This window comes from Acomys minous (genome assembly GCF_964271855.1).
Source record: "Acomys minous genome assembly, chromosome: 16".
Classification (NCBI taxonomy): domain Eukaryota; kingdom Metazoa; phylum Chordata; class Mammalia; order Rodentia; family Muridae; genus Acomys; species Acomys minous.
Window position 1 is genome coordinate 84,571,885 of NC_140498.1, and position 12,415 is coordinate 84,584,299.

Sequence of the window (12,415 nt, forward strand, 5' to 3'; positions counted from 1 at the left end):
TATGCAGTTGTCAATAAATGAACAAGTTAACTGTGGGTAACACAGTTCAGTTCATCAGAATCATCCTCAGCTACACAGGGAGTGAAGTCTAGCCTGGGCTACAGCGAGGCTCTGACTTATATCCTTAATTGCTGTCTCTCTGGTAGAACTTGCATCTCACTCTTTTTCTCTCCTGTTCTTTCATACACCTTTGAATCCTGTACTCAGGAGGCAGGAACAGGGGGATCTCTTCAGTTTGAGGCCAGCCTGATCTACAGAGTACGGTTCAGGACGGCTAAGGTTACTGAGAAGCCCTGTATCAAACAACCCAGAAGGCAAGGTGTGGGGTTGAAGAGATGGTTCAGTGGTTAAGAGCATCTTCTGTTACCCTAGGAAACTCAAGTTCAGTGCTTAGCACCATGTCAGGTGGCTCAGCTGCCTGTAACTTAGACTAGCTCTAGTGGATCCCGTGCCTTCTACTGACAAGAGCACATGGTTCACTGACAGTGCAGGCATAATACCTGTGCACACAGAACTAAAAATAAATAAAATCTCATTACATTTCATTACAGAATTGGTGTGTGCACATGTATGAGCATACTTGCATGATTCTGGTATGAGGCACACACGGGAGGGCAAAGGACAAATCTGTTAAGTTTTTTCTCACCTTATCTACCTAATGTAGATTCCAGGATCAAGGTCAGGTCACTGTGTAGCCACTGCCTATTCTGGAAGAGACACGTCATGTTTTGTGTTTCTTTTATTAAATTGGTGTTTTCTTTGGTGGTGACTCAGATATGTCTGTTAATGGATTGGGAAGTGTTTTGACAGTGCTACAACCTTTTTTTCTGTTTCTGTTTCATTCCGGTGTGCCATGCCCACTAGTCAGACTTGAAGCAGCAGGTACTAATGGGTCAGTGACACAGTGACACAGCATCAGCTGGCGGGTGATCTTTCACAGCAGACACCGAGAGGGTATTGAAGTGTCAGAAGGTGTAGCTAGTACCACCAGTAACCCCATGTGCAGACAGGCTGCCAGGCACACAGCTGAACTTGTAGCAGTGATTTGACACCTTAGATTTGGAAAGGATAACCCAGTAAGCCCAAAGGATTTTCTAGGAAAAGTCATGTAATTTTCTACTTGAAATATGGGCAGGCTTTGAAGATTGTTGATGTATGTATGCATGTTTCTGTACATATTTTTTTCTCCTATGTTTCCTAGGCGTGGCAATTGCAAAAAAGCAAGCTTAGGATTGGTGTGTGAGATAGGTCTTCGTTGCCGCACATATTATGTGTTATGTGGCTCAGTACTAAGTGTCTGGACAAAAGTGGAGGGTGTTCTGGCCTCTGTCAGTGGCACGAATGTGAAAATGCAGATCGTGCGGCTGCGAACAGAAGACGGACAGCGGATCGTAGGTGAGCTGCTTGTTTTGCTTTGTGGGGAAAGAATCGGATTCTACCCATTTTTGTTACTGTTCACTTCTGATATTAAGATTTGTTGCATAACCAGGTGTGGTGGTGCACGCCTTTAATCCCAGCACTTGTGAGTTTGAGGCCAGCCTGGTCTACAAAGTGAGTCCAGGACAGCCAAGGCTACACAGAGAAACCCTGTTTCGGAGGAAGGAAAAAAAAAAGATTGTTGCATATTTGTCTCATATCTGTTCTAATAGTGCGCGTAGAACAAGCTTTTCATTCTACAAGATTCAGAGCTTTTGGTTTCAAACGCGTGTTTCCAAGCGAACCCTGCGCTGCCCCTCTTCCAGGAGCTGGGCTTACAGGCAGGCACCATGATAGCCAGTGTACTTGGCCTTGTAATGGACATAGTGATCTGGCAGTAATTGCCCTATGATTGTCTGGTGCCGCTCTCAACTCCTCTTGCCTATTACCCCCCACCCTTACCCCCCACCCCAGGCAGAGGCTGTGTAGTTTCAGGCCACAGCATAAAGGAGAGCTTTGAGTCCTGCAGAAGCTAAGACAGCAGGCTTGTTCAGACCCCTATGTGGTCAAGTCTAGATGTCTTACAATTGAGCTAGTTGCTACACTTCTTGCTGAGAACCTCTCTGTGTAGTGGGGCGATTGATAGGCTTGCTTGCCAGCTAGTGAACTTTATTTGAACTCAGGTAATTGTGATTTTAAACGTTTCATATGAGTTTCCCAGATCCTAGCTTTTTAAGAAAAGAAGAAGGATACTTAGCTGGTACACTGAGTTCAGATCTTCCACAGGACAGAACTGACATTCCCTTAGCTGGGACCTGTGCCTCCAGTTGCCCTCACAGTCTCTGTTCATCTCTACCTTTCCCACCGCATTGAGTGGGAGAGGATGTGATGTCTGTGAGGTTTATGAAGCTAAACAGTTTAGATGGGGAAGTGTGTACTGCACACTGAGTTCTTTCACCAGGAGATTATGTTACACTGGGTGTGTGTGCTTGTGTGTTTGCCTATGCACATGCATGCAGAGGCATCTGGGAACCTTCTAGGAACTGCTTGCGTCATGCCGACTGCCTAACTGGTTTCTGGGGAGGCTGGTTTCCAGTCTTCTGTGAAGGTATAATGTACAGTGGTTTCTGCTGAATGACCTACTTGATACTCTCCTTGCTAATTACAGGTTTGATCATTCCGGCAAATTGCGTGTCTCCTCTTGTAAATCTCCTGTCAACTTCAGACCAGTCTCAGCAGCTGGCAGTCCAACAAAAACAGCTGTGGCAGCAGCATCACCCGCAGAGCATCACCAACTTGAGCAACGCGTGAAGAGCCGCGGTTCCTTCCGCGCAGGTTCATGCTGGAGAGCATACCACTTGCATAGAAATCAGGGACAGTTTCCAAAGAATTCTATTTTTTTTTTCCAGTTGTGCTCTCTAGTTAATTTGGGGGGTTAAGGACAAACCTGGAGTAGGCAGCAAGGCTGACAGCAAACAGAGCAGAGGGGACACAAGTCTTTCCCCTTGTTTCCTTGTGGCTGCCTGTACGCTTTTACTTTGGGTGAGCAGAGTGGATGTGTGTACGTATGTGTCAGTTTGTCTGTGAGTTTGTTAAATGCTACAAGACCACAGTCGGTTGAAAATGCTTGGAACTTCCCAAACTGGCTTTACTTGTCCTTTCTACAGTGCTCAGGGTTAACACAGTACATCCTTGTCATTGCTGTGGGAGTTCCCCGGATGCATGTGTTTCAAGTCTCTACTGAATATATATATATATGTATATATATATTGGTTTCTTTTCCAACTTAAACAATGTTTCCTGCAGCATGAAGTGAAGGGTTGCGTGCCATGCATTCAGGTTCTTTTGTAGCCTTTGTTGGCGGTGCATGTCTTTGAAAGCATGTGTAACCAAGATTACCACAGATGTCCTGTATGGAGAGAAGCGTTGGAGATGTACAGCACTGGGTATTGCATTTCTAGTGTTGATACCTGGGTATTGCTTCTAGCCCTCAGCTCTGCCCACTCTGCCCTGTCCCAAGTTTTTTGTCAAAGTAGTAAGTACATACTTTATTTTTTTCTTTGTGTGATAAAAACTCTTTAAAGGTTCTTTTTAATGTGTTAATAGTATTCCTAATTTGTGCTGCAAAAATGGCTATGAGCCTTTTCATAAGTTACATTTTCCTTAACTTAAACATGGTTTTAGGAAGACGTATGATTGGCTTCCATCTTGCACATTCTTTTTTAACTTCATTATCTGAATCTGCTTTGTCATTTAAACCGGAAACCGTACTTGAGTTGTAAACTAAACAGTGAGAAAACACTTGGCTTCTGCTGTATGTTGTTGTTGTTGTTACCCAGTAACTTGAATATTGTTTAATGTGCTGTAAGACATTGTAGAGATTATCTCCAGCTGTTAAAAATGGTAATGTACAAATGTGAATAGACACTTATCTATAACATGGGTAAGTTTTGTTTCGCCTATAATAGATGTTTATAAAGAAAAAAAAAAAGACAGTGAGGGGACAATTGGTCTTTTTGTTTTTCTCCTAACCTCCCCTCCCCCCATTTTTCTACCCTCCCTTTTTTTTTTTTTTTTTGCTTGCACAGGTTGCACTATTGAAAAATTGAGATTGTATAAATCTGGTTAAAAACTACAAGATATCAAAATCTTGTAGATGTTGAATAAAAAAGGTTATTATACTAACGAAGTGGACTCTTGTTTAGGCCCTCACTGGGCACGCCAGGCGTAGGATAGCAGGGCTCTGCGGAACTTGGCCTTAGAGTCTGACTGAGCCCCTTAAGGATGATGAGTGGTGGTACTTTGGAATGTTCTCCAAGTTGAATTGTTCTCTTTGTAACTTGTTGATCTTTTCAAAGAATTAGGTGAGGTGTGTGTAGTGACAGACCTGACGAGCGTGTGGGCTCATTCTCTCCAGGTTCTTCGGTTACGTTTATGGTAGGACTGCTGTGGATTTATTTATTCTTAGTGCCTCAAAGAACAAATGGAGAGTGGTTTATGTTGGTGGGCACATTTTGCCCAGTGGATGCAATGTTTACCCTCGTTCCATGTATCTCAGGCAGTGCAGTGCCCTTTTATGGCCTAGATCCAGCTGACCACTGAGTAGAATTGTGTCCCCCTTCACAGAACCTCTGAGCTTTTCTTTTTTGAACTGGTGGACCATTCAGCTTCCTCTGGCATGTTAAGGTAAAAGCCTAAGGAAGGGCTGGGTAACTTAATTTGCTTTCTCCATGAGACCAAATCACAGAGGATATGAGAGATGCTGTGTCCTAGGCCATGGATGCCAGCCCCTTGTTGTACATGTGGGTACCTGTTTTGGTGCACCCTGGTTTAATCTGGTGCTCTTAAAGCAGCACCTGCAGGATCTCTCTACCCTGTGCTTAGTGAACACCTCACCCAGGTCTTTGAAGCTATGACACCTCCTAAAACACCCAGGTGTGTGTGTGTGTGTGTGTGCGCGCGCGCGCGTTCATCATAGTGTCTCTTTGCATTATTGTTTATTGAGAAGACCACAGACACTAGGCATCTGAAAGCCCTGTCTAAGCAGACTTCAAAAGGCAAGTAATGTGGCAGAACAGAGGCCCTCTGTGGTGTGTGTTTGACAGCTGGGGTTAGTCCCCAACCCCCCTGGAGGGGAGAAGGTGCCCTCTGCGCTCTGCCCTTCTGTCAGTTACTAGGAAAACACTGGTCAAGGGTTTGTTTCAGAATCCCAAGTCTTCTCGGCCACTGTCAGGTGAGGTAGGACCAGTCTCCTGCAGGGTCTGACTACCATGTCTGCACCCAGGGCCTCAGTGCTCTACCCACCATAAGTCTGCTGGCCTTGGAGATGCCTCTTCTCCCTAGTGAGCAATACAGCTCTGAGCAGCAGACCCAGTTGTTGACCTCGTTAGTGTTTTCAGAGCTTATAGTCTGTTGTGCTGAAAATCACTTGTAGGTTCCATGCTGCTCCGGTACCCACGCTAGGGAAGTCATGTTTCCCTCCCTTAGCGACTTCTGTGCAGCAGGCTTGCCCCCTCTGTGGTCCAGTCAGACAGTGGTCAGTGGTTCAGTCAGAAAAGTAGTAAAAGTAATTCTGTAAATGTGAGTTGATCAGAAAGCTAGGCTGGTTAAGCAGTTTCCTTGTTTTGCTACTAAATAGCAGATGAGCTTTCTGTGTTGTCTTTTTCCTGTGTGTATAGATTAGTAAGAACTTGTATCCAAAGCACTGTAGTAGCTGTAGGTGTGTACATATATTTATTCTTACTAAGCACTTATAAAACCGTTTTAAGTTGCAACAATAAACCTTGTTATTTGCTCTTGCATATGGAGAGAAAAGTTTTAGATTGCCAAACTCCAGAGGAATTAAATTAAACATTTTGGAGCCACAGTGTTGGCTGTAGCCCCTGGGCCATTTATTTGCTGGTCTCTGTGCTGTGTTGTTAGAACAGTTTCTGAGAAACCAGAGAAGGGGAACGAGGACACAGCATTTCAGTGTTGTCCTGGGAGCCTCGGCATCCTATCCCCACTTCCCATTTAGCGCGAGGCCACTGTGGCTCACTTCTGAGAGAGAGGGTGGAGAGGGTCTTGTCCTCTGAGACAGCTTACCCAGGGATCCTGGTGTTAAAGAGGCCTTTGTGGGCTCTGGCACTTCTAGGAATGGTGTTCCAGAAAAGCTGCTGTTGGGCCAGGATCTACAAACTGTTTACTAAGTTGAGGCATCCCTGTGGCAAAAGAGTTTGCTAAGACTCCTTCCTGTGTGTGAGAACAACACATAACACGCAGGTGCTTTGGCACTCTGGTGCTGAAATGAACCAGCCATTCCACGGCCCGGCTGCAGCTGAGCATCCATTTGTAAGAAAGTCCCTCCCGAGGCTAGCCATTTCAGTCAAGGGTAAGTGAAAGAGACCCAGAGGTGCAGTTAGGTGGCCATGTTTTCTGAGCTGCTTATGTACATAGGAGTGTATAAAGGAGTGTGAGTTCTTCTACATTGCGAGTGTAAATCTTTCTTGTGCCCCCCTTTCCCTCCTATTTATTCTTTTCTGGACTCTCACACGGGCGTCTTAATAGGCCTCCCCCGTTTTTTTAAGCTTAGGAAACTGTGGGAAGTGGCTTAGCTGAGTCAGTAGTTCCTGTGTGTTAGCGCTAACCTTTGTCTGTGGCTGTAGGAGTCTTGTTGCCCACATCTCCAGCACACCTGGCTGTGCTGTCTTGGGATGCGCCTGAATGCCGCTCCTGATCCTGTCACCATGTGACTGGTTATGCTCAACTTTTGTTTTCTGGAAGCTATATTGAGCCTGATGCTTTCATGATTGAAAAAAGAAAGCAAGCAGAGAAAGCAATGCCTCCCTAGACTTCCCTTAAGTCCCTCTAATGCCTTTCAGTCAGCCAGATGTAGCTCCATGGGAGCCTGACTCACTTTGCCTTCATTGAGGCCTGCTCCAGTCCCTCTGCCCCTGCTGCCCTCCCAACTGGAAGACCTTACAGAAAGACAGTGCCTCATGACCTGGTTGCATGTTACCTGTGTATAAGAAGTGGTTTTCTTTGACCCCTACAGGTGACGATCAAAGATTTACTTTACAACAAGCATCAGTAATCCCCTTTTTTTTTTTAACAATTGGCAAAAAATATTTCTAGCAGCCAGGAGAGAAGCATAGTACACATCAGGTGACCTTAGAGGACAGTTGTCATCAAAGGGATAACAGCGGCTCTCCTGTGGAAGCTACTACATCCTGGAGCATACAAGGGAGGTTCAGTGTTGGCGTCTCACTCCTGGCTGGAGAAATGTAAGGCTTAGCAAGGCAGTGGAGGTGGTACTGACCTCACCCAGAGCACAGGAGTGGGCTTTATTTACAGGCTGTTGCACACTCAAAAAATGTCCTCTGTGGTTCTCAGGATTTCAGTGAGCATTTAGCTTGGTAGACTTAATGACACTTTGAAAATTGTCTGCATTTGGTTGAGTCTTTGGAACTTAGTTGTCATGAGTGAGGCTCTGTCACAGATTGATTGCTCCAGCAGAAATACTCTGCTCACCCCATCTCCCTTCCTCTGGTGCCTGAGACAAAGTTAACAGCTAACTGTGAGATCCACCCATTTGGTACAGAATGAGAGGAGGGGGAGGCTGCTCTCTGGTTTTTGCACTTAAGGCCTCCTCAGGGCTGAGTGGGCATGCTGCTCCCACAGGATGAGTTAGTCTGGCCTTTCTAGTTCTGGCCCTCTAACCCAGACCCCAGTCAGCGGTCTTGTGAGCCCGTGTAGATACAGATTCGGGGACCTTGCTGCTGTCGCCGTGGCTGTGGCACTGAAGAGGCTAAAGAAGCGGAAGCCAATCCTGGCTTTATTTCGTGGGACTGAGGGAGCCTTTTTTTTTTTTTAAACATAGCACGGTATAGCCTCACCACTAAAAAAAAGTCACCGTGTTCATAGTTTTTGCTGATTTTCAAACTGTGCTCTTCACTCACCACTTTTATCATCAGCCGTGATGGATGTGAGAGGTGCGTTGTGTCTCTGCAATAAAACTTGTGCCAGGTTCTACCTCCTTGCGCAAAGGGTGTTTTCTGTGTAGGCCCTGGTCTTCCTTCCTGATCTGACATGGTGCATCTGAGACATCTGAAGGAGTCCAAAGACCTTTTGAAACAACATCAGATGTGAACTCTCTGGTGGCTTCTGTTTTCTTCAGTTCCCTTTTGTATTGCTGCTCTGCACAGAATTGTCCATCTGAACGAAGGGTACATGCTGTTCCCACGATGCCGCATTGCTGCCTTCAGCCTCTCTGGGAACCTGCTCCCCAGTGTCTCGAACTGAGTGCTGCCATCGTTTAGATCTGTAACTTTCAAATTCAGTCTCATGCAATACAAGCGCGCCGGCTTCACCCAACAGGGCTCATTCGCCCTCAAGTAGAAACGCTTGATCCTCACACAGACAGTACTCTGTATTTAGGTTTTTGTTGTGGCTTTTTTTCATTTTTGTTTGGCTTTTGCTTCTGTTTTTGTAAAATTCTTAAAATTAAACAATAAAATAAGCTTTTTTTTTTTCATTGTGATGTTGTGGTCTGGATTTGGAGCACCTGTTGCCATGTGTCATTAATCTTGCTCACCTTGAGGTCTGTGGTCCCTTGATAAGGTTGGAGTTTTTACGCTGGCACTCTATTTAAATTAATGGGTTCTAGAAGCCTGGCAGTGGAAGCGCGCACCTTTAATCTCAGCACTTGGGAGGCAGAGGCAGGTGGGTTCTGTAAGTTTGAGGCCAACCTGGTCTACAAAGTAAGTTCAGGACAGCCAAGGCTACACAGAGAGACCGTGTTTCAAAAAACAAAAAATAAGTCGGGTGGTGGTGGCGCACACCTTTAATCCCAGCACTTGGGAGGCAGAGGCAGGTGGATCGCTGTGAGTTTGAGGCCAGCCTGGTCTACAAAGCGAGTCCAGGACAGCCAAGGCTACACAGAGAAAACCTGTCTCGGAAAAATTAAATAACCAAAACAAAAAAAAAAACATAAAATGAGTTCTAGAGGCCTGGGTGGACCTGGTGTGCATTTGAGGAAGACAAAGCTCATGAACAAAGGGCACCACCCCTGAGAGGCAAAACCAAACAACTGTTACTCTGTGAGGGTTTGGAATATGTACAGTACCATTTCCATAAGTATGAATATTTCTCAGCTAGTCAGTTGAGAACATGATGTAAAGCCATCTGTGGAGGCCTTTATGGAGAGAGAAGCTAAAAGAAATGTGCAAAAATATTTTTAGAGTCCAGTTCCCTGAAAGCTGCCCACTCTGGACAGTGAGTGCTCTCTGGGTTAGGCGAGACAAGAACCCACTGCTGGCCACCATGTTACAGAGCATACCAAACCAGTATGCGATGGCGAGGTGGGTCTCCCGTTGGTCTTGAACAGTGAATTTAGTTTTGATTGGCTGAGGGAAGCGCTTGCCTGTGTGGGCATGTGCCTTGAAAGGGTGTGGTGTGGAAGTCAGAAGTGGACAGCAGGGTTCTTTCTCTTGCTCTCCCACCTAAGTGTGGAGGCCGAGCGCTCGCTGAGCCTGCTGCCCTTGGGATTCCTTTGTACTTCGCGTGTGCCACATCCATCCAGCATTTTTTGGCCTTTATTTTATTTTGTGGATTCTAGGGATCCAAATATTGGCCCTCAGCCTTGCAAACAAGTGCTCTTTCCATGGATCTGTCCTCTAACCCTTATTCTACAGAGGACAAACGGATGAGATCACGTGGGAAAGTGGCTTTTCTTTACACTCCTAATGTCAAACCCTGGTCCCTGTGACCGTGCTCACATTGCACTTTATGCAGTAGTTTATCTAGGGGATCTTCAGATGGGACATGTTTTGCTTTGTTTGAGACAAGGTTTCTCTGCGTAACAGCTCTGGCTGTTCTGTAACTCCCCCTGCCAGGCAAACACCTTACCCCTGAGCTACACTCCATCTTATGAGTTTTTGAGACAGGGTTTCTCTGTGTAGCCTTGGCTGTCCCGGACTCCCTTTGTAGACCAGGCTGGCCTCAAACTCACAGAGACCCACCTGCCTCTGCTGGGATGATGGGATCATGCCCAGCTTCATAACAACTTTAAGAAATAACTCCATCCTCTAGGGCGCAGAGGCTTGCCACCAAACGCGAGGATCTGAGTTCATTTCTAGAAATTGACTCCTGTCGGGCGGTCAGCACTCGGGAGGCAGAGACTGGTGGGTCGCCGTGAGTTTGAGGCCAACCTGGTCTACAAAGTGAGTCCAGGACAGTCAAGGCTACATAGATAAACCCTGTCTGGAAAAAAAAAAAAAACAGAAAGAAATTGACTCCTGCAAGTTGTTCTGTGACCTCCATGGACCCCTCACATATACACAAATAATTATAAAGCCAACATTTGGCCTGGGCGGTGGTGGCGCATCCCTTTAATCTCAGCACTCTGGAGGCAGAGGCAGGTGGATCTCTGAGTTTGTGGCCAGCCTGGCCTACATAGCGAGTCTGGTCTACAATGGACAGCCAAGCCTACACAGAGAAGCCCTGTCTCATAAAACAACAAAAAAAAACCCCAACATTTGGGCTTAGTGGCATACACCTCCCTTGATCTGAGTTGAAAGCCAGCCTGGCACCCAGGAAGCAGAGGAAGGTGGATCACTGTGAGTTCCAGGCCAGCCTGGTCTAGAGTCCAGGACAGCCAAGGCTATGCAAAAAAAAAAAAAAAAAAAAAAAAGAAAGAAAGAAAGAAAGAAAAGAACAAAAGAAAGCCAGCCTGGTCTGTATGGTGAGTTCCAGGTCAGATAGGACTAAACAGTAACTTAAAAAGAAAAACCAAACCCCCTCCCTGTTTCCCTGTTTTCAGGAGGATAACAGGATGGCATAGCAAGCTCAGAAGTGTGCCCCCCCCCCCCTCCAGGCCTAGAGAGGGTTCTGGCAGATTCAGAACTGTGAACTGTCTCCTGATGTTCACTCACCTCTATCCAACTCCCATGGGAATGCCCATTAAGCTAATGGTGACATTCTAGACCATTCTAAACCCACTTATGAAAAGGTGTCTACTGGAGCCAGGGGTAGTGGTGTGTCCTGTAATGCTAGCACTCGGGAGACAGGGGACATTGACTTCACGGCTGCCCTGGGCTGTAAAGAGACTCTGCCAGGTAAGCCTTACATAAGTGAGTATATGATATGCATACATCATGTATTTTTCCTGTTCTCTCTCCTTTAACCCAGGGTCACACTATGTGATAACATACTTTGTAACTGGCCTAGAACTCAACTGTAGACCAGGCTGGATCTCACAGAGGTCTAGCTGTTTCTGCCTCCTGAGCACTGTGAGTAAAGGCATGTACCACCACCACCACCACCTCCTGAGCACTGTGAGTAAAGGCATGTACCACCACCACCACCACCACCTCCTGAGCACTGTGAGTAAAGGCATGTACCACCACCACCACTGGGACTCGCCTGCTTGTGTGTTTGTTGTGGTAGAGAAGGAACCTGCTAAGCCTCATCTGAAGAAGCAGAAATCCACAGGGGTGCTTAGGGATCTGAATCTGACTGTGGCATCCTCCTGGGCTAGGATGGCCAACTTCCATGGCAAATGTTCCTACAGGAAGAGGGAAGAGGGCCAAAATTGAGATCAGAGTGGCATGTGCATGAGCCAAGAACATCAGGTAGTGCACATCTATCTACCTGTGACTCCAGTGCCAGGGGATCTGATGCCTCTGGCCTCTGTGGGCATCTGCTCTCACCTCATGCACAGACCCCCACACAGACAGGCTCAGGCGATCTTAAGGAAACTAGCCGGCCGTGGCAGCACACACCTTTAATCCCAGCACTCAGGAGGCAGAGGCAGGCAGATCTCTGAGTTATAGTCCAGGACAGCCAGGGCTGGAGCGATGCCTCAGAGGGTAAGAGCGCTGGCTGCTCTCTTCCAAAAGTTCAGTTCCCAGCAACCACCATGTAGTGGCTCACAAACATCTAGAGTGAGATCTGTGCCCTCTTCTGGTGTACATGCAGGCAAAACACTGTGTATATAATAAATAAATCTTATTTTTTAAAAATGGCAGAGGGGCTGTCGGAATAGCTTGTGGTTAAGATCATTGCAACGATTCCAGAAGACCTGATTTTTTTCCAAGCACCCAAGTCAAGGCCTCACAAATAGATGCTTTTAACTTGAGTTCCAAGTGATCTGATGCCCTTTTCTGGTCTCTAGAAGTACCTGCATCTGTGTGTACGTACTTTCCCTACCCCCCCCCCACACACACACATATACACACACAACTCAAAATAATTTTTTGAGCTGGGATTGGAGGCATACATTTTTGAGTTAGAGGCCAGCCTAGTCTACAAAATGAGTCCAAGACAGCCAAGGCCACACAGAGAAACCCTGTCTTGGAAAAGGAAGGAAGAAAAAAAGAAAGGAAAATTTATTCTCATAGGACATAAATCTTTTTGTTTGTTTGGCTTTTGTTTAGTTTTTGAGACAGGGTTTCTCTGTGTAGCCTTGGCTGTCCTGGACTCTCTTTGTAGAGCAGGCTGGCCTTGAATTCACAGGGATCCA

General features: G+C 46.3%; 1 protein-coding gene across 3 annotated transcripts in view; it reads left to right on the forward strand.

Annotated features, from left to right (window-relative positions):
- The window catches only part of SBNO1 (strawberry notch homolog 1), a 50,696-nt gene extending 46,595 nt beyond the window's left edge, over positions 1-4,101 (forward strand). For all 3 annotated transcript variants that reach the window (XM_084762013.1, XM_084762014.1, XM_084762015.1), the window contains 2 exons: positions 1,202-1,395; positions 2,585-4,101. In XM_084762013.1, the coding sequence (XP_084618139.1) occupies positions 1,202-1,395; positions 2,585-2,727 (337 nt within the window). In that variant the 3' untranslated portion in view covers positions 2,728-4,101. The remainder of the gene's footprint in view (positions 1-1,201; positions 1,396-2,584) is intronic.
- The last annotated feature ends 8,314 nt before the right edge of the window (positions 4,102-12,415 follow it).